The sequence below is a fragment of the Camellia sinensis genome, chromosome 7 (genome assembly GCF_055761805.1).
Source record: "Camellia sinensis isolate YWXY chromosome 7, ASM5576180v1, whole genome shotgun sequence".
NCBI lineage: Eukaryota > Viridiplantae > Streptophyta > Magnoliopsida > Ericales > Theaceae > Camellia > Camellia sinensis.
Genome location: NC_138967.1, coordinates 3,039,193 through 3,061,477, shown reverse-complemented (window position 1 = coordinate 3,061,477; position 22,285 = coordinate 3,039,193). Strand labels below are relative to the sequence as shown.

The window sequence follows — 22,285 nt, the reverse complement described above, 5'->3', positions numbered from 1 at the left end:
GCTTGAGTTAAAATTATTTTTGGCTGTACCATCATAAAAAACTTCCTTCAATGGTGTGCCCAACCTTAAGCCAAAATTTGGAAAAGTCAAATCTTTAGTTAAATTTGGCACAATATTAAGATTTTGCCAAATTTGGAACATTAGCAAAAGCAATTATGATCACTAGATTGAAAAAAGAACAAATAGATTCAATGGTTAAAAATTAATATGGAAGTTGGTTATATCAAAATAACATCGGACCATTGTAGTGGTGTGGCTAAAAAATAACTTTTTTTTATTATATCAAGTTAAAAAAATGGCTTTGACAAAGCTGTTTTAGTTTTTATCATTGGAGTTGCTATTATTATTTGATATTAAAGCCAGCTACCATGTTAAGTATAAAAAAATGAAATTGATCGAATATAGGTAAATTAAAATACTGGCGAAAATAATGAATATTGATTAGTAGAAGAATTTGCAATAATTCATAGTAATCGAGCAACTTTTTGCTAATAATTGAAAGTGGAGAAGATCAAAACACTCCATCATATTACACTTGCAAAGTAATAAGGTACAAGGAGGCTATTTGATTAACTTCATTTTTATGAGAGTATTTTGGTGGATAAGTTTCTTATAAAACACCAAAAAATATATAAATACATGTACAAACTAATGAGCCCTGCCTTGATTGCAGAGATTACATACATACATACAAGTACACCTACAAAATTTAGACACACCAGTTTTACTTTACATGTACATAAACAATGTATTAGCTAAATCTTTAACTGGTCACATGTTTGCACACTGCAAATACATGCACATTTTCACACATACTAGGAAGAAAAAATGACTGGTAGAACAAAAGATTAATTATTCAGCAGTCCTGCAATATCATGTGGTATTGTCTATGCAGTATTCTCAGCTAATGACATAAAAGAAAAACTTCACAGAGAATAACAAAACTAAGCCATTTTACTAGGAAATTGAGAGACAGTCGATGACTCTCCTAATATGTTGTGTGATTTTATTCGAAACATCATGAAGTCAATCCTAATAATTTTTTTGCTAATGCGAGAATTCAAAGCCATGCAGGGAGCCAATCCTTACCATTGATGAAATCTATGGATAGGAAAGGAGCAGCTTCTTTGTCACTGAGTTGTTTGGACCATGGAGCTCTGTTTGTTGAATTGGATCCCGGTCCATGGCAGTTATACTCCGCATGGTGTAGATTTCTGCTTCCAATTACAACATTTCTCTCATTAGAAATTCTTAGAAAATTTAAAGCTCATTATTATACCAGTGAAACGAGTGATATCATGAGTGGCTAGTGAATGTTCCATTGGTAAGTCTCTTTTGTAAATTTATGATTTTAGATAATCTAACTGGAGAGGTAATGTTGGACTCAGTATTTCAACTATCAGAATTATTCATTTTGTAATTATTTATGCAATTGTTGGGCTTCTGTTAGTTCAATCTGAGCCCACTTATTTATTTTGCAAGAACTTTTAAGCAAATTATTTATGCAATGAAAATAAGTTGATCTGTTTACATTTATGTTGAAAAAAAGGGACGGTGTACTCTTATAATCATACTTGTCATCCATTGTGTAAGTCAAATGTGATGTGATTATATGACCACTAATGTCTAATCAATTTAATTTTTTTCATAAATGATCTACTCAATAAATCTTACAAAATGAATTACTCAATTCACCGAAGTGGGATTGGGGTGAACCCACCGATCTCCAAAAACACCAGTTAGATTACCAGTCAAAGAGAAATAGAAAAATGGAAATTGCACTCACAATGATAAAACTCAAATCAGGCATCACGCCTAATAAGAGAGCACTTCCTCCATCAGGCCAAGCCCTTACTCTTCTCTCTAATTTAACAAGGTGTAATATTGCAACCATTGTGGAAAACTCAAAAGAAGAGAAAGAAAATGAGACTATAGCAAGTTTTCTTACTCTGTGCTACCAGCATAGCTCCAATTAGTCCATCCTTGAGGAACAACAGTCTTGGAAATGTAGGTGTTTGCAAAAATGACCCTGGAATAGGCACCTTTGGCTCTACCCAAGTACACATCTCCAATGCCAAAGACTTGGCCTTCGATAAACACAAATCCAGTGTTCTCTTTTGCACTCTCTCTTTTATGGGCTGTTATGGAGCCATGGATCTCCATCCTTCTGTCGGCAATCACAAATATATCACAGCTCTGCAAAACCATTAAAAATGTAACACAACACAAGAATGGTGACCAAACAATGTTGCATTTTTTGTCCCTTTTCTTAGACCTCAAATAGAAAATGAAATTTGATGTGAAAGCAAAGAGGACTCACATGAAAGATGGATTGGGCATGACCAAAGATGAAGTCAATAGAACCCTGAATATAGCAGCTATCATAGTAATGTCTGCCTTTGAGATCAAAGAGAGTGTTATGAGAACTATAGAATGCACAATGGTAGAATGCAACCATGTCTGCTCCAACATAGGCGGCCACTGACTGGTTTTGTGAAGTGTATGCAATCCCAGTTGGAGCCTCATTCTGTAAAACCACATACATAATTTTCATTAAATTTAACATTTATTTCAAATAGTACCTATGCTTTGTTTTGGGAAATTATTCAATACTCCCGGAGCACCACATGTCCATACTCTAAACCAATCACCAATTAGTTAGCCCCATGTTGTTCCTTCATCCCCAACATAAATCGTGGGCCTTTGTGTCTCTCCACCTATCAAAACCTTACGGAGCATCACTTGTCCATCCTCTAGGAGTACTGAATAATCACCTGTTTGTTTTGGCTAAAAAAAAAATTTGTTTAAACGTTATCTGTATTTTTTATATTTGGTAAGATATAAAACAAAAACACATTTTCTTTGGTCAACAAAAAATAAGTTGATTTGAACAAAAAAACTAATTTTTGCTTTTTTAAAAGTGAAAAATGTTATCTGAATTAGAGTTTTATCAACTATGCCACCCCCAACTACCACCACCAGTAGTCCTACTGCCAAAGCCACCACCGCCATCCCCCTACAACTATCACCATCTTCGCCACAACCAACATGGTCACAACCCCCACAAACCTACCACCACCACTATCACCTCGCCACCATCACCACTGCCACTATACAACCATTACCTACCGTCACCACCAACACCCCACAACCACTATCACCCTACTATCACCACAAATGCCACCGCCACCGTCACGCAACCACAACAACCACCACTACACCAACACCACTGCTATCACAAGCCACTAGCAGATCATTTCAAGGTCACAACCAAATGCAAGAAGACACCTTTTGCAAAATAAAAATATTTTCAAAACATGTTTTTTTTACAGAAAACTCGATAAAATTTTCTTGTGAAACATAGTGTAGAGCGGATCAGAGACAGAGGTAATGGACCTTGAAGCTAATACCAAAGGCTACAAAGTGTGGAGCTTCAACTTTGAATGTGGCAGACTCAATGTTGTCCTCAGAGCTCTGGGACCAATCAATGGCCGTCTTACCTTTTCCATTCCCTCTCATGAATATATAGGGTTTATTATGTGGTATGGATACCTTTTCTCTGCCAATCACAAGTCAAAAACGCTTCATCAGATCAAATTTTCAAAAATATAAAAAAACAAAAACAAAAATTCCAAACTTTCTTAGTTTTTTTTTTAAAAAAAAAAAATGGGACTTTTTTTTTTTTGGGGGGGCGGTGTTTTTAGTGAAATTTTTTCAAATTTGATCTTACGGGCCTTAATTTTGCAATTGTAACATAATTTTTTTGTAACATAGTTTCGCGAACATTACCTGTAAACCCCTTTCCTAACGTGGATGATAATCCAATCAGAATTCCCATCAGGAACAGAATCAATCGCAGCTTGAACCGATTTGAAGTCTCCATTTCCATTAATATCCACCGTTATTGAGCGGTTGGTTGCAATCTTCTGCCTAAGAAGGGGAGAGTCAATCACTGCTTTCGCAAAAAAGCCATCAACAGCATCCAAGTTACAAACCGACGAAACGAAAATGAATGCAATGGCAACCTGAGTTGCTCTAAAGAATTTTGAAGATTGTGAAGATGGCGAAGGCATTTTTTTGTTTTTTTCCTGTTTTGGTGACGTGCAGTGGATAGCATGGGAGGGAAAGTTTTTGTGAAGCCACTAAAAGATTTGAAGGTTCATGTGTCTATTTATTTTTGGGTTGCGGTTAAAATTATTCGTGACTATATTTGCGCAAAAAAGAAGAAGAAGTTAAAGTTAGTTAAAAAATTTTGCCAATAAAAAAAAGGTTAGCTAAGAAAGGCCTCTCTACATTGGAGGATTTCGAAGAACTCAGATGTGGTGGTTATGTATTGTTTCAATTCTCTTTGGCTATTTGTCACAGTTATTTAACAGATTTTTAACTGTCATAAGTTGCCAATTTCATGGGCTTCCTATATATTTGTCTAAAATGAAAAGATTTACCAAAAATCAGTGTGTGGAGCCACGATTTTCATCAAGAGGGCAAAATTAAGGTAAAGCATCAAGTCAAATCGATTTGGTTTAATTTATTGGGGGAGTTTAAAAATGTATTTTTTTAAAAATAATTACAAATTTATGCAAAAAATTATGATTTTAATGATTAAAATGTGCGAGATTTACTATAAATCTATAGTTATTTTTCAAAAGTGTTACTCAATTGTTATTTCTCTTAGTGGGTGATTGAGAAGTGAGTTTTTATATAGGTTTTTTTAATTGTAGGCTATTATTGGATAAAATATTTTTGGTGTTTGGGAAGATAGTTGGGTCTTTTTGTGGTTAGATGTGATGTTTGTGAGAGAAAAAATGAAATGATTATGGGTTGGATGTGATATTTTGTTTGGATTTATTTTTTTTGGTTTTGTAAAACTTTTAGTGGAAAAAATGAGAAAAAAATTAGGGAACTAAGTTCCCAAACAAAGACTTATTTATAAGTCATTTTTCAGACACTTATGCTAGATTAAGTCCTGTGTAATTTCTTATAGAGTCTCAAGTCCTATTTAGATAGCAATGCATTCCGCAGAATCCTACATAAACGAAACGTAACGGACGTAACACTTACATAAACGTAACGTAACGTGACACCTACATAAATGTAACGTAACAACATAAATGTAACGTAACGTGACACTTATATAAACGTAACGTGTTACCTATACGTAACGTAACACCTACATAAACGTAACGTGACACCTATATAAACGTAACGTAACGTTTTGCAAACTTAATGAGTTTCTATTTTTTTAAATTGAATATGAAAATGTTGCTGATTTATGTTGGTATCACGTTACGTTTCATATAAATATGATTTTATGGTAACATTTAATTTCCTATATAGGAAATTGAATGTTGCTATAGATCATAAGTGTCACGTTACGTTTATGTAGGTGTCACGTTACGTTACCTTACGTTTATAAAGATTTGATCTATGCTAACATTTAATTTTCTATATATGGTTTTACTATTATTTATGATATTAACAACTAATATTTGGGGTAAATATGTCAACAAACTTTCCACAGGACTTATGAAAACCTAAATTTTTTAGTAGGATCATATATAGAATAAGTTTCTATAATAAAACTTACAAATAATTTTTCGTAATTTTTATTCGAGATGCATTAAAGAAAGAAATGTGCAATTTACTTTTGATTGCATTAGTTTTAAGTATGGATAAGTATGGAAAATGTTAGAGAACCAAAAGAAGATTTATCATAATTTATTTTGTAATGTTACGAAAGTTTTTGGATAAATTAGGCTCACTACTCTTGTGGTTGGAGAAAATATAATTAGATTTATACTTTTGACATTATTATATTCACTACTTTATTAAATTTTTTATCAAATTTAAATTTAATAAAAATTTAGTGAAAATGATATTCCAACTGTTTCACTAAATTGGTATCAAATGAAGGGAGTCATATATATATATATATATATATATCAAATTAAGGAAGCGTTTAATTTTATATCAAATTTCGCAGATGATCGTTGATAGACGACTGCATGGTCAATTGGATGGACAACTGGTTGGACAACGGGGTGGAAAACCAAGTTAGAAAAAATTTGAAGAAGATTTAAACTAGGCTGGACAATCGCCCAACATCCTCTCGGTCGACTGGTTATTTGTTGAAAATTGAAAATTTACCTTAGTATCTGATGAAGCTTTTAGCCCAAATCTTTATTCAAATTTGATAAAAAAAAAGTAAGCGTTAGAGATGTATCAAAACTAATGTAGATGGTGATAGATACTAAAATAAATAAATATAAACATATATTTTAATAGAAAAGAGATCACATTATTTTTTCATAGCAAAAACAAGTTACTAATAAAAAAGGATCTAACTATTACATAAATCAAAATTTAAAAGTGAAATCAATATAATTATATTAAAAGAGTGAGATTAATTGTATTTTTCTAAGTGTAGGTTACTCTTTCCTTTGTTTTTTTTTTCTTGCTTTTACAGTGGGTGTAATGAGTAAGAGGAGGTGTCAATAGAATTACCCACTCAGTCCACAGCCAGTAAATGCTTTCACGGTGACCTAAAACCCATACGAGAGCACTCGAACCAGAGACATCAAACTCCCCAAAATCTCAGCAATCATGGCGGATTCTCACCATTAGACATTCTTCCCCAATCACATCTCACTCCATCTCTCAACAAAAGTTGTATATATATATACACATATACATACACATATTCAGAGATTTAGCTGAATTGGAGAGAGATGAGATCAAATCCAAGCCTAGTATGTCTCTTGATTATTGTCACTCTGAGTCTCCTTCTTCTTCATTCAGACTCTGCACCTCAAGCTTTTCGCAGAGATCCAGGGCACCCTCAGTGGCACCATGGTGCCTTTCATGATGTCAAAGATAGCGTCCGATCGGACGTTCGTCGCATGCTCCATTCTCGCGCTGAGGTATATATCATATCAACTGTGTTGATTAACAATTTGTTTGTATGAGAACTCGATTGCTCTTGTTTTGATTCATCTGAACTGATAAATTGCAATTTGCATACAATTTGAATTTAATTTACTTGTTTTGGCTGCTTTTGTTTATTAATCTGTATAGTTGTTGTGTTGCAATTTGCTTGGTGATGGATTTATTGTTAGTTTTTCAGTCTCAATAAGTCAAAGCATTGGCTGCCACATTTGCTGCTAGGACAATTGTTGTCAAATTGCAAATTGAATTGTGAATCATTTTAATAAAATAGTGAATCGTGAATTGTGTCGAATCATGAATAGTAGGATTCACTTTATTTAGCATAATATATAATTATATATATATGTGTGTGTGTGTATGAAAATACACGCATGGCTTTTGAAATGAAATAAATATCAATAGAACTAAATTGTATACATGTATATAAATATAAAACAACATTGTTCTCTCTTTTGCAAAACTAATGTTGTTTGTTTCATACATTATGTGAACAAAACTGAATGGCAATAAATCAAAATGAATTGGAATTGAATCCTACAATTCATTCATTCAATTTAAGATTCAATAACATGAATCAAAACGTTTTGGTTAAAAATCATATCAAATCGTATGAATTGAATCACGCATGAATCGCAAGATTCTAAGAACCATGGCTAGGACTACGGGGAATGAAGCATAAAAGACATGTGACGTATATTGAAGCCCAAAAATAGATATCTCTGCGCTTGAGCTTGCACTCATGTTGTATAAATGTGCTTGACTTGTCTATGTTTTGATTAGGGTCCAACTGGTTATTTACTCTGCTTTTGATTTGTTCTAATTTCCCATCTAAAATAATGATAAAAAGATATGTTCATTTGAGTTCTCTGCTTTGTGATTGAGAGTAGTGAATCTTTAGCAAATTATTAGGCCTTCATTGCTATATTTTTTTTTTACTAGTCCGAGTCTATTGGACTATCTGGTGAAAATTGTGAGTGTTAGCTCACATGGAACTAATCTAGAGCAGCATGTACTTGAGATTCTGCTTGGAAACAGAATTAAGGGAGATAAGGGTATATGGTTTGAAGAACGGACAATATTTGATGTAATCATCTTGTGGGAAGCTATGTCACAGATGTATAAAACTCAGACTCATCCATCGAAAAAAAAATATTCCTTAATGCTTAAGTCATCCAAAACCTAACATGATAACAAAAGTTTCTTTTAATCTGCCTATAAGATTTTGGAATTTTTTTATTTCATTCTTGAATGTATGAGGTTAATCATTTGGTGAGTTTGCTTCAAATGCCTAATCATGCACATTTGTCGCTTGCAGGTTCCATTTCAGGTCCCGCTTGAAGTAAATGTAGTCCTTGTTGGTCTCACTGGTGATGGTGGCTATAGGTACTCAATTGATTCACACAAATTGGAAGAGTTTCTGAGAGTCAGCTTCTCATCTCATAGGCCCTCATGCCTGGAGACTGGCGAGCCCCTTGATATCGAGCATCACATAGTGTATAATGTCTTTCCTGTAAGATTCTTCTAGATTATGGTTCTTAAGAATTTCATTCCCATCCTAGATATAGTTTGAAACTTCAAACTTCCACCTTGGGCTTTTGCATGATCTTTACTATTTCACCTAAAATTATATTGTGCCATATGTGTTTTTGCATGAACTTAGTGAACCATATTTCGTCTTTTCAGAATGATGTAAGGTTGATATTGCTGAAAGGGGTTAAAAAGATGAAGCTGAATAGTGGATTACATTATTACTACATCTTTAATTTTGGTGCGGATACTTTACTTCACATTTTAATCGTATATATTCTCAGAACAGGCTGGGCAGCCAGAATTGATAGAACTTGAGAAGGCACTGAAGGCAGCAATGGTTCCTGCTGGGACTTCTAGAGAGGTGATTGTGATTGTTTATCTCAACCACAACTACAAGTCTTGTTTGTTTTTGGCCATTTACAAATATAGCTTGTCTCACAATAAAGTTCTCATTTATTTGCATTTGTAGACTGACTTTGGAAGAGAGGTGCCTGCTTTTGAGGTGGATGCAATGGCTGTGGAGCCAGTTTTTCATAGTCTTTATTCATACATATTTGACATGGAGAGTGGGAGATATTCTGGAGAAGAGATGGACAGACCTGTGCCAAGTGCAATATTTATTGTTAATTTTGATAAGGTATCTATATTGCCTTGTCTTTTATCTGAAACTGAAATCACTATGTTTTTCGTGGAATCTACTTACAAAGTTTATAGTACCACACCACCCTTAAGGAGACACTAGGTATGAATGCATCATTGTGACTTCTTTTCCTGTACTGGTGCTACTTCCTTCACAGGTCAGAGTGGACCCTAGGAAGAAGGATATTGACCTCGAAAGTCTAATGTATGGAAGAATTTCTCAGCTAACTGAGGAAGAGATGAAAAAACAAGAGGGAGATTATGTTTACCGTTATCGTTACAATGGAGGTGGTGCCTCTCAGGTTTGGCTGAGCTCTGGCAGGTATAGTTGGTATACACTAATTTTGTGAAATATATTTGAGCTTGATATTAATTTTCCTAAGGCTACTATTTCTTAAATATGTTATGAAAAAAATTACTTTGTTTATTTGTATAGATACATATATACATATATGATATATATAGATAGATACACATATATTGCCATATCCTTAATGCATCCGTTTCTTACTATTTCAGAATTTTCCATATCAATGTATCTGTATTGGTATCCATGCTTAACAGAGCATTTAAAACCGACCGCATTCATTGGTTTTGCAATTAAATTTGTTGGTTAACATGTTGTCTCCTACCAAGTAAATCTGAAAAACGGCTAAATAATGATCTTAATTTTAAGTTGGAGAGCCTTGACTTATCATTAAATGCTGAATACATCAATGAAAAGTAGTTTTCTTTTTCATTCTCAAATAACACTTTTTATCTTAAAATTTGAAAATTCAAAATTCAGAACTTAAAATTATCAGCATTAGAAATTCAGTACTAAAAATTCTGGATACTTAATTTTCAGTTTTATCAAACAGGGTCTGAGTATCAGTGTTTCTTGGTATTGCCTTAGTACAGTTCAAGCTCGGGTTGAGCTTCTGTGTCAGTATCACCAAGCTGAAACTGAAATCAGCTTCAGTTGGTTTAGTGACTTATTTGCAGCCTGTGCCTGTCTCTGTGTCTGTGCCATTGAATTATGCAATCATTAATTGTTTCATACTTTTATGGAATAAAGTTAAGAATATATTAAACTCCCTACCAGAGATTAGCACTAATCATAAATACTTATATATCTTTAGAGTAATGCATATTTATGCCTCTGTTTTATTTATATGGACATGCCAAAGAAAAATAAATAAATAAAAAAATGGAAGAAGAAGAAGATAAATCAACTTAGGTTGAAGCTAAAAGAAGAAATTCCAGAGAGAATCATACTGTCGGGTGTGTAGTGGGAGGGAAAAAAAAAAAAAAATGCCAAATCTTCTTTTGATGACACATAAATACTTGAAAGTAGGGATCTGAAGGAGAAGTTTCTATGATGATTCAGGAGGTGCATTTTCTTAAGTTAGTACCAGAAACCATGTTTTGGTGTGCAAGTTTTCATGGTTTTCTGAACTATGATGACAAATTCATCTTTCCATCATATTGGTTCAGCTGATTTTTCTTTTTACGTGAAGAATTTACACTCTTCATGTCTTCTTTTGTGAATTCAGATTTGTTGTGATCGACCTCTCAGCAGGCCCTTGCACATATGGAAAAATTGAAACCGAAGAAGGCAGTGTCAGTTCCAAAACACTCCCCCGGTTACGGAATGTGATGTTTCCTAGAGGCTTGAGTGTTGCTAATGATCATTCTGCCCATGATATTTTTGTTGGACAAGTGGCTGCTCTGGTTGCAACTACAATTGAACATGTTATAGCTCCTGATGTTAGGTATTGTAACACTATTTTGCTACACTCCTGACATTATGTTACTACTTTGATGAATTTTCGGTTTTTGCACTGTAACTGGTGTTTCATGCTTTAATGCTAGGCTATGTATATAATTATGGATGTCGAGAATGACCGCTCTACTTAGATCTTCCATTAGAAAAGAAGGTTGATCTCCAATGATATATAGGCCTATAATTTTTCGTAATAAACTTTTACGGGGCACATTTTGCTTGCACATCTCAGATAATAGCAGTATTGTTTGCAGAAGTATTATGTTTGTTGCATTCAATCAACTCTAGGTGACCTCAGATTCCAACCATAATAATAATGTTATTACGTACATACTCCAGCTGCTTGCATGTTTTGAAAGAGAGATAAATTAAGCAGTCTCAGATCTTCTGATCATGTTAAGTCGTTGCTGTTTAGGTCTTATGTGGGCCTCCGATATTATTTGTTTCTAGTCTTTTGTTTGCATACTTTGTGTATTGTCATCTAAATCGGTGTTGACGCACTATTATTTTCAGAATTTAAAAAGAAAAAAAAAAGTTTCCCTTGAAGCCTGAGATGAATGTCAAGTTATCTTCTTGACGTATCATCCAATTTGTGCAATTGTGTCAATTGCTGGGCAAACACCTAATTTAGCCTAAACAACTAGCATTGGACAGTGAATCCCTTGAGAGACCTAGTTGCCTGGGGGCTCGCATATGACAAACCGCGGTATCTTCTCAAATTGTTGTCAGTAAATCACAATATTTGCAATTTGGTTTTGTAATGGTGTCCTTGCATACATTTTTTTCTTTCTTTCTGAAAGTGATGAAAAGTATACACTAATAGATGCTGAAGGGGGTTCAAGCCTTGTTGATCAAAATGTTGAGTGATGCTCTAGTTGCCCAGAAATACTTGTTGGATATTTATACTAGTAATCTATGTGGCATAGGAAAGACTTTGTTCACTTTTTCTGTCATCATGGCTGAGTAGCATTGTCTTTGTCTATCTTGTATTTCTTTTGGTCTAGCTATTTTTATGTTTTGTTGGATGGTTCCATTCCCTTTCCAAAATTACGCGTTGAAATTTGTGGACCCAGGTTTGAAATTGTTGATACCACAACGAGGTTGCTTGTACCAATCATTGTCCTCCATAATCATAATCGGTACAATATCATGGATAAAGGCCACAACTACAGTGTAGATATTCAAGCTATTGAAGCAGAGGTATGTTAATCTTTGGAATGACATCTATTTTGTGGTTGGCTGCTTGATCATTAAGAATTCAGGTGATGTGCTTGTAATTGTTGTCTTTTGCAATTTTTGTTCAAAATCTAAGATAGTTGCAATTGCCATTAATCATTATGTTGCATTTCTTTGAGAAGTATCTTGTAACAACTCATGACGTTAACCCTTCTCTAGGAACTAACTTTTCCCTAGACTAGTCGGAGGTCACTCAGTATGACTATTGTGACAGCAGCATGCATTCTGAGGTACTAACTGGATTATACAATTGCTCTCAAGTCTTGCATAGACCATAGATAGCAAACCTTTTCACAACATTAAAATAGACTTTAGTTTATGGAAAATGATATAGAAGTCCATTTTCTAGACCCATTTTTAAGACCCAGTAATGTGTAAAAGAGATGATTGGCTGACCATTCAAGCTGGCATGATTTAGTTGCAATGTGACTTTTTCATGAATGTTTTGTTGTTCCATATTTACAAACAATTTAAACTTACCCATATATATACATAATGTTTATAGACAATTAAAACATACATGTAGACATTGGTGTGGACTATATTGTGCATTATTTTGTCCTTTTCAGGTAAAGAAGATGGTTCACACTGGGCAGGAAGTAGTAATGATAGGGGGTATGCATGCTTTACATCGCCATGAGAAGTTGGCAATTGCTCTTTCAAAAGCGATGCGAAGCCATTCTCTTCAAGAGACAAAGACGGATGGACGTTTTCATGTTCATACAAGGACATATTTGGATGGAGCCATTCTTAAAGAGGTGTGTTCTTAATTTGTTCTACTTTTGTTCACTTTATGTATTACTTATGCTTGAAGTCAATAATGTAACTTGCCAGTCGCGTAGGCTGAAAGGTGTCCACTTTGAGATAAGGTTATCATTAATTGCAATAACCTCTTACCGTCTTCAATGGGTGCAAATTCTTCATTGAATGTTTTAATGGTTTCTTAGAGGCATTCACAGTTCACCACAGCTATTAGATGTTTAGGCCAAATCACAAAATCTTACAATTGAGCTGTTTTTTTTTCCTGTAATGGTGCCTGCTAGTGCAGTTAGCAAAGTCATTAGGATTCCAAGCTCTGCATGAGCTCTAATCATTTCTTCATCTTCAACTCTTTCTATGTTCTTGCTACCTGCAGAGTTTTATGTTTATGTATGGGCTTACTGCCTATCAAGATAGTTTCATGTTTTTCCTGTCCTATACATGTGGGTTACTAAGGAGAAGTTATATTCCTCTAATATGAAGTATCTTGAAATGCTCATTGCAGGAGATGGAACGATCTGCTGATGTGCTTGCTGCAGGTTTGCTTGAGATGTCCGATCCATCTCTTTCTAGTAAATTTTTTCTTCAGCAGGTTAGTATAACTTATCTACATTTATATATTATATTCCTTCTGGGATGTAATGGAGGATGCTTAGCTGGTCCTTTGTCTTGTTTAAGAAATTTGGATTTGTTTCCAAAATATATTTAGAGGTTTTTGCAGTACTGTTTGTGAATTTGTCTGTATGCTTTTCATTTTTACACAATGCCTAATCTTAGTTTGTGTTCCAGCACTGGATGGATGAGTCTGATGGTTCAAGTGATTCAGTTTTAAAGCATAAACCTCTTTGGGCTACTTATAGCTCCAAACGTGGCAAGGACAAGAAAAAGAGAGCGGAAGAAAAGAAACAAAAAGGTTTATACCGGACATATGGGACAAGAATCATCCCTGTGTGAGGACATCCCCCTAGCTTGCTATTTTTTTGTACAAGTCAAGCCATTTGGTATTGTGAATTCTTCGGTAGGAGTACAATTCTGTAGGCTCCTATTACCTGTTGAACTTGCTGAAAACATACCATTGTACTGCACAGAATGATATTTATAAAAGGAATAATTAAGGAGTATTTAATATCTGTGCATGCATTTGTTATATATCACCTTGTAAATATACATAACGAAGCCCATTTCATACCTTTAATGAATTCCACACACCCGAAAAAGGAAAAGAAAGAAAGAAATGGAGAAAGGATTACTTAAACAGGTAAATCATAATTGTGTTCACCATGCCAAAACTATTTGCTTTCTGATTGCAAGTGAAAAGAGGGGGGGGGGGGGGGTGGTGAAGAACTTTATAATGCTCAATTTCAAAACTACTTGCCAAAAGATACAAAAGAAAATAGAGGGAAGAGAGAATTCCTGTACTTAGACCCCACTCGATAACTTTGAAGCATCAAGAAAGCATTTTCGTCCTTGCTCTCAGTATTGGAATATTAATCATTTTCATCCTTGCTTTCACTTCTATATGTCTATAATTGATTGTATAATTATATGAATGTTGCATGCTTTAGTCTGGTTGAGTTATTTTGTAAAGACTCTTCAAGAAAGATAGCATAATTGAGAGCATTGAAGTTTGTGGGTTCCAAGTCCAACCAATGTATTTTTTTCTACCATATTCAAGACTACTAAAATAAATCCCCTTCTGAAATTTGGTTTCTATGGTTTTGACTCAAAATATTGACTATTTAGTATTACATAGTGGAATGATATTTCTGGTGCTTTGAACTGCTCCGTCAGTGCTTAAGAATGCATGCTTAATATTAACACGTGACATTGCTGTAAATTGTGTAAGCATGCTTTTGATGAGATAGCTATTGAAATGCAACCAACTTCTTCATGCAGCTTTGTTCTCTCACTGGCTGATGTGGATCCACGACTGATGATGGAAGATGATAGTCTCGTGTGGACAAGTAACGATGTTGTTATTGTACTTGAGCATCAAAATGAAAAGATACCCCTAAGGTGAGTGGACTGGATTTATTTATTTTGGTTGGTAAAATAGGTCACAGACATAGAATGTGAGTGGTGTAAAAAGAAAAAAGTAAATATAATATCAAACTTAATTATAAGAGACCTTATCCCTAACATGTGGTGTTAGACCAGATCATGTTGCTTTCAGTCTATCTTCAACTGCACTGCTCGAAGACTCTAGTGGCACCATGCCTCAAGGTGCAACTATTATATCAATCATGGCTTTGGAAGTGCTTTATTTTTTTTTGCATGTTCTGCTGGAAAACTGCAGATTCACTCTCTTAAGGCCTTATAAAGTCCTTATAAGAGTGGTGAAGTAAATACACTGACCTCTTCATTAGGCCTTCCTACTGATCACAATAAGCACAGTTAGGGCTAGCCAAATGCTGCTCGACACTCACTTAGACATTGATTAAATTTCCTATGGATCTAAAACCTAATAATACTCTGATATGACTGTATGATCATTTAGGTTGTTTGAGTATGCTTGAGATGCAGATTTTGTTATTTCACATGCATAACTGTGACTTGGGGCATGTTTGTGTGGCTCCTGGGGTGTGTCTCATATGTGTGCAGCAACATCACCAGCTTAAATAATATTGCTCCATTTTGCCATTATGTTGTCAGAAAAGATAATTATTTCAATGGCTCTCGCCTTTTTTTTTTTTTAAGTGCTGAACTGCTGATGTTTTCTCTCAAGTGCATTTATTTGATGCGCTCCCTTATTGATTCATCACTAATCCCTCCCAACAACCTTAGTCATGTTCATTGAGTATACTTGGCTACTTGGTGCCTGACATTTTAAGCTTGTACAGCACGCCGACTAAAAACTTCTCACAACAATCCTAATTTCTACTGTTAGTTCTACTCATTTATACGTTGTGTGCACCAATAAGTGCGCACGCTTTAGTTCTACATGACCGCATAATAGAATGATTTGTCTTCGATATCCCTTTTACCATCTGTCTTCATTATCACTTGCATCTATTATTGGTAAACACTAAATTATTGTGATTCATGCAGTATGATGGACCATCACATAAGTTCAGGAATATATGTATCTTTCTTAAAAGAACCCAACTGAAATTCATATGACCTTGCAGTCTGTTTGTGGCCTTTGATAGTGGTTCAAATTGATTAGGCAAGGATCTGTTCAATTTATGTAGAAATGACAGGCTTCATGTTAGATTTTTCCATATTTATAGTTGTCGCGACCCAAACCCGGCCCTATGGGTTTAGCACCGTAACCGGCCAGTAATCCGAGATTACCGAAGGCCTGCTGAACAGTAATACAGTGAAACAGAGTACAGGGCCTGGCGGAAGCCAATACAGTAAATAAATAGTGTCCATTGAGCTGTGACAGTCTGTATGCAAAAAGGCTTTTCATACATTATACAAAAACAGTACAGAACAGTATACACAATATTCACATCCATTTAACTAGGGACTCAACCCCACATAACAGTACAGAAAACATTCCGTCTGTACAACACAGTATACAAAATTAACAGTCACACAGTACAGGGACCTAATCCCTGTATAACAGTACAGTAAACAGTCAGTCTATACAAAACAGTGAAACAGTACAAAAAGGGGGAAATTCTAAAACACCCCTAAGCCTTAACAGTAGGCTCGGAACCTCGCAGTGAGGCACAAAGGCTGGCTTGACAAAACTGGAGTAACCCTGACGCCTCTAGCTGCGGTCTGGTGCCTGTACACCTACATATATATATGAGCAGTGAGCTAAAGCCCAGTGAATAACACAATATGTAAAGAGGTTAAGAATGAATGTCCTTACAGTATGAAAACAGTTCATTTCAATCAGTATTTCAGTTGCTCAGTACAGTAAACAGTCATATGTGGTACATCCATTAGCATAACAGTAACAGTAGGTCTTAAAAGACCGAACAGTAATGATGGCCATCAGTCAGTAAACAGTAGTGGCTCCACGAGGGAACCGACAGAGATCTCTGTAACAGTAACAGTAACAGTAAACCGTAGATACTAAGGATGCCACAGTACAGTTCAGAAATAAAGGACATACATTCATTCAGTAAATAATACCAGTTCAGTAAACAGTTCAGTTCAGTATTCAAAAGATAATCAGTTGAACATATCTTTACACAATTGTTACTCACAGAGTTCTGGGCTACAGTATGCTAGAGCGTGTCTCCCCAGTTGCCAACCCTACACAGTTCACAGGTTGAACACACTAAGCTACACAGTTGGGAAATCTCATAACTTAATCCCTAATTTGCCTTGGTGTGTTCTACAACGATATCCTCATCAAGATGCCTTAAACTAGGCCTAAGAATGCCTAGGATGGGATGAGGATGCAAAAATACACTTAGAAAACATTTCGCAAAGTTTGCTGAAAATAGGAGCCTCGCTCGAGCGAGACTTTCTACGCTCGAGCGTAAGTCCAAAATCAAAGGCTTCGCTCGAGCGAGGAATCCTTCGCTCGAGCGGTCTGCAAAACAGTAAAAGTGCTGGATGCTGAAATTTTACGCGCGATGGTCGCTCGATGGTCGCTCGAGCGGAGCCCTGGACAAAGGTGCTCGCTCGAGCGGGGAATCCTTCGCTCGAGCGAGGAAGCCAAATCTGGAATTTCCAGATTTGCCTCCCAAGCTCAAACCAAGCATTCAACCACTCCAAACTCGACCTCTTGGGCCCAAATTCTGGAAAACATCATTAAATTCAATGTATAACAAGTTTCAAAGCTCAATTTATGAATTCAAGCCCCAAAGGTGAGTCAATTAGAACCATATTCAAACCCATTTTCAAGAATATGAAGAACATGCAAACATGCAAGGATTTAAACCAAATCAAAGCTTCAAAGCTTGTTCAAATGAGCTCATTCTTTTCAAAACAAGATGAAAACATGGTCTACTCTTACAACATGGACATGCATGTAACCATTTACCATGAATTCAACTCAAAACTCATTAAGTCAACCATGCATGCAAGAAATGAGCTTCAATTCACCATTAATGACCCAAATCATGACTTAGTTCTACAATGAAGCATGAACCATGCAAGAACTAGTTCAATAGCATCAATAAGAAGATAAGATCCTTACCTAGAGCTTGAATTAGAAGACTAGGAGCTCAAATATGCAATCTATACTTCAATTCCTTCAATTCTCCAAGCAAAATCCAAGGTAGAATTCAATTCCTCTCACTCTCTCTCCTCTCTTCCCTCTTGGTCGGCAATGAGAAGGAAAATGGCTGAGGAAATGTTGTTCTTGGCTCAAGTATGTGTGTGAGATAGTGGCCCACTCAATGGCAAAACGGTAATTAAGTCCAACTCTTCAATTGGCTTATTTTAATCTAATTTAATCATACCTAATCAATTTTCAGATACTTATACCATAAAATCACATTAAATATGAGGGTCACGTAACATCAATCGGTTTCAGATTCGGCCGCCGATAAGGCCTTCAAATAGCAGTTTAAACATATAAACATGAACAGATAATCAGACAATCAAACAGATAGAATGCAATTAACTAACATATACTCAGTCAATTCAGTTTCAACTTCAGTCAGTCGGTTCAGTATTTCATTCAGTTCGATTATCAGTTAGTTATCAGTCATTATCAGCTTCGTTTAACAGTAATCGGTGATTAACGGTAATCAATCGGTCATAAATCAGTAAACAGTACGAGGGTTGTTACAATAGTAGAATTATGTGATCCTTCTTTAAGTATCATACTCCTATGTTTTTCTTGGACAGTTATGTCTCAGAAACAGAGAGAAGGCATGCTATCCCATCACAGGCGCAGCGGCATATATTGGCTGGCCTGGCTTCTGTTGTCGGTGGATTAAGTGCACCATATGAAAAGGCTTCTCATATACATGAAAGACCGCTTGTGAATTGGCTATGGGCAACTGGTTGCCATCCATTTGGACCATTCTCTAATACTTCCCAAGTTAGCCAAATGCTTCAGGATGTTGCATTGGTAATGCCAATCCTGGTCTCCTTTCTTCTGTTTCAGTTTTGAGAATGAGATTAATGGTGATGTGCTGAAGTTTTTGATAGGCTTTCTTTACTGAGCTTGCAGCACAAAAGTAGTTTCTTCTCATGGTTAATAAATCTCTGTTCTGATCAATTATATATAATATACATTAAATGAATTCACAATCTTCACTCTCATGCAGAGGAACATAATATATGCACGTGTAGATTCTGCCCTTCGGCGAATTCGAGAAACATCAGAGGTAATTTGATTTCCATTTAGCCATATTTTGGTCATATATGTTTGGATTATTACGGATTATTGTCTTTGTTTGTACAGTCAGTTCAAATTTTTGCTGGAGAATACCTGAAAACCCCTCTAGGTGAACCAGTGAAAGGAAAGAAGAACAAGTCTAGCGCCGAGCTGTGGGTGGAGAAGTTCTACAAGAAGACGACTAACCTGCCTGAACCTTTCCCACATGAATTAGTTGAACGACTAGAGAAATACTTGGATGTAAGTCACTCCTGACTTGATTCACAGGTTTGAGCTAAATAAATAGGGTAAATGAAATTATTGGTCCCTGTAGTTTTAGCAAGATTTCAACATCCATTTTAACCCTCCACTTTGATTTCAGTTTCAATGTAATCCTTCTGTCTAAATCTGTCAGTAACAGAAAAAGTTCCCGTGTCCCAAGCATGTGCGCATGCTTTTTCCATTGGCATTTTTAGATTATTTTGACGGTGGGACTACATTAAAATGGATATGAAAGTACAGGGTTGAAATTGAAAAACTACAAGGACCAAAGTGAAATCTCATTGAAACTAAAGGGACCAATGTTGTAATATACCCGAAATAAATATATGTATATATATATATATCTACGAATAAACAACATTAGTCTTGAATGTTTGAATAACAGAACCTTGAAGAACAGCTTGTAGATTTGTCTTCCCTGTTATACGATCATCGCTTACAAGATGCGCACTTGAACAGCTCAGAGATTCTCCAGAGCTCCATCTTCACCCAACAGTAAGTTATCATGACCCTTTGTTTTTCCCCCAATGTTGGCTATTACGCGTTCTTTTGGAAGAGGCTTATTGTTGATTCGATGACTAAAACAACAAAAATCAATATTTATCATTTTTATGCTCATTATCCGAGTCTGTTTTACAGGTATGTAGAGCACGTTTTGGCCAATGAGAAGGAGGAAATGAAATGCTGTGCTATTGAATACAAATTTCCCGTGCAGTCTTCCCAAAATTTCATCTACGCTGGAATTCTTCTTGCCGGATTCTTTGTATATTTTGTAGTCATTTTCTTTTCATCGCCTGCGCGCTGATGTAACAAAATCGCAATCCTCACCCAGAAATTGTTCCAAATTTTGTGATGCTCAGTTACGTCCACAAATACATGTATCTGCATATAACACTTTTGATAGATAGAGGAAAAACTTAACATGAAAAGCTTCTTTATCAATATCTGAAATATCAAAACTATGACATCTTTTTGAGTTTATGTAGTCTCTCTTGTTTTACTTAATTGCCTAGCTGACACTTGTTATTGCTCCTAATCTGGGTGGCTATCACAAGAGATCTACTGAAGAAAATCAGGTGCGTCCATCGTACCCGTGATTTTTGTGGGCCTGTTTCTGTTGATCTCTCTGTTCTTTCTGAATATCTGAAGTGTGGGAACTGACATTTTGTTGGGTTTATGTAGGCTCATGTTTTCTTAACTTGCCTAGCTGGCACTGGTGTTATTGCTCTTAATCTGGGTCGTTATAGCGAGAAAAGGGAGGAGGATGTCTACAGAGAAAAATCAGGTGTGTCCATCGTACCCATGATTTTGCTGGCCCGTTTATGTTGGATGTCTCTGTTCTTCTTTCTCAATATCTGAAATATGGAAGCTGTGACATTTTGTTGGGTTTATGTACGCTCTGATATTGCTTCTAATCTGGGTGGCTATAGCAAGAAAAGAAGGGAGGATATCTTGCTGAAAAAATCAGGTGCGTCCAACGTAGCACTTATTTTCACAGGCCCATTTTTCAAATGCCTTTGTTATTTATTTTTTTTTAAGGAGAAAAAAATATCCAATTTAGGAGAAGTTATCTGATGTTTCCAAAACAGTGTGTGATCATGTGTAGACCCAACAATAGGAGGGCATGTCACCATTTTTTAGGAAAAAAAATTGGAACAAGGTAAACACTTGGACACTCGTGTAATTGGATAGGCATATGGCCATGATGGTGTCGACCCACCTGATAATTTCTCGCTAGGAATTTTAATGGTATGCATTTGTAAGGAGTGATTTGATTTGGGTGGTAAAAGAAATAAATGAAGACTCACGAGATGTACTGATAATAAATGACATGATTTAATTGAGAATCAAGAGAGAAGAAATAAAAAATGAATCGAATTCGTTTGCGAAGTTGGGTTTACAGTAAAAAAGTCATTATAATTGTCACTTTCTAAACGGCGAGGCGAGTTGAGTTGAGTTGAGGAATATTTATTTAATGGTAGGTCTATCTTGTAGTTCAACTCTTATCCTCCGTTTGGATGGAGTGATTTGTAAAGAAATTATGATTAAAAAAATGTTTGGTTTATAAATTAGGTGAGAAATTGTGAGAATGAGCTCTTATTTTATTGATTTTATTTCTCACAAAAAGTGGTTAGATTTAATGATAAATAAATTGTTGGTTATAAGATATTTATAATATCAAGATTGCCTCAACAAATACAAAGGAAGAAAAAAAAAAATTTGTAACTCTCTCACATGTTTTGTTTTCTTATCCATCCAAACATGATAGTAAAAAAACACATTAGTGCGTTTGATTTTAATTTTCTGAATTTAATTTTTTAAAACTTAAGTTTTTTTGTTTTTAATGAATATTTTTAAAATTTTAAGCACTTTTTCTACTTTTTTAAATGCACCTTATTTAGATGTATTTAAAAAATAAAATATTTGTGAAAAATTATTTTAAAAAATTAATAAATATGCAAATACGAAAAATGTATTGAATGTTTTTTTTTTTTTCTTTTTTTTTTTTGGTATTTAGTAAATTTTTTAAAGATTTTTTCACAAAAATTTTACTTTTTGAGTATATTTATGTTTGGTGTGTTTAAAAATTAAAAAAATTACTTAAAATATTTAAAAAATTTAATAAAAACAAAAAAAATATGAAAAATAAAAAGTAGAAATTTTTAAAAAGTGAATTTTAGAAATCAAAACCAAACAGTTTTTTTCCCCTCATGATCCAAATACTGGTTTAATGTGAACCTTTAGAGAAACTGGATGCACAGCTTCAAAATGGGGATTGAAGTGATGCACAACATAGTTGAGTTAATTTTCATTCTAACCTCCTTCCCCACCATTCAAAGCCGGCAACCTAGGAAGCACGGATACAGATATGAGATACGGATACGATACGATAC

At 35.1% G+C, this 22,285-nt stretch overlaps 2 protein-coding genes across 2 annotated transcripts; one reads left to right on the top strand and one right to left on the bottom strand.

Annotated features, from left to right (window-relative positions):
- Window positions 1–981: 981 nt before the first annotated feature.
- Window positions 982–4,186, bottom strand: LOC114270311 (Pectin lyase-like superfamily protein). Its single transcript, XM_028211767.2, has 5 exons — window positions 3,790–4,186; window positions 3,397–3,559; window positions 2,321–2,527; window positions 1,949–2,196; window positions 982–1,214 (listed from the first exon to the last, which is right to left on the bottom strand). The coding sequence occupies exons 1-5, from the start codon at window positions 4,071–4,073 to the stop codon at window positions 1,061–1,063; spliced, it is 1,056 nt and encodes a 351-aa protein (XP_028067568.2). The 5' UTR covers window positions 4,074–4,186; the 3' UTR covers window positions 982–1,060.
- Window positions 4,187–6,474: 2,288 nt separating this feature from the next.
- LOC114308375 (uncharacterized) lies at window positions 6,475–20,372 on the top strand. Its single transcript, XM_082877323.1, has 16 exons — window positions 6,475–6,920; window positions 8,261–8,455; window positions 8,762–8,836; window positions 8,945–9,112; window positions 9,273–9,436; window positions 10,650–10,868; window positions 11,953–12,079; window positions 12,685–12,873; window positions 13,380–13,466; window positions 13,664–13,824; window positions 14,771–14,890; window positions 18,635–18,860; window positions 19,060–19,119; window positions 19,197–19,370; window positions 19,777–19,886; window positions 20,031–20,372. The coding sequence occupies exons 1-16, from the start codon at window positions 6,729–6,731 to the stop codon at window positions 20,194–20,196; spliced, it is 2,433 nt and encodes an 810-aa protein (XP_082733449.1). The 5' UTR covers window positions 6,475–6,728; the 3' UTR covers window positions 20,197–20,372.
- The last annotated feature ends 1,913 nt before the right edge of the window (window positions 20,373–22,285 follow it).

What these genes read in the sequence shown, in the direction of transcription:
- LOC114270311 (XM_028211767.2), bottom strand. Translation starts at nt 4,073, where the DNA reads ATGCCTTCGCCATCTTCACAATCTTCAAAATTCTTTAGAGCAACTCAG. An exon ending in GTTAGGAAAGGGGTTTACAG is followed by an intron (nt 3,560 to 3,789) that starts GTAATGTTCGCG and finishes TGTGATTGGCAG; the next exon opens with AGAAAAGGTATCCATACCAC. An exon ending in AGCTATGCTGGTAGCACAGA is followed by an intron (nt 1,215 to 1,948) that starts GTAAGAAAACTT and finishes AATTGGAAGCAG; the next exon opens with AAATCTACACCATGCGGAGT.
- LOC114308375 (XM_082877323.1), top strand. Translation starts at nt 6,729, where the DNA reads ATGAGATCAAATCCAAGCCTAGTATGTCTCTTGATTATTGTCACTCTG. An exon ending in GTTTGGCTGAGCTCTGGCAG is followed by an intron (nt 9,437 to 10,649) that starts GTATAGTTGGTA and finishes TTGTGAATTCAG; the next exon opens with ATTTGTTGTGATCGACCTCT. An exon ending in GGGACAAGAATCATCCCTGT is followed by an intron (nt 13,825 to 14,770) that starts GTGAGGACATCC and finishes TTCTTCATGCAG; the next exon opens with CTTTGTTCTCTCACTGGCTG.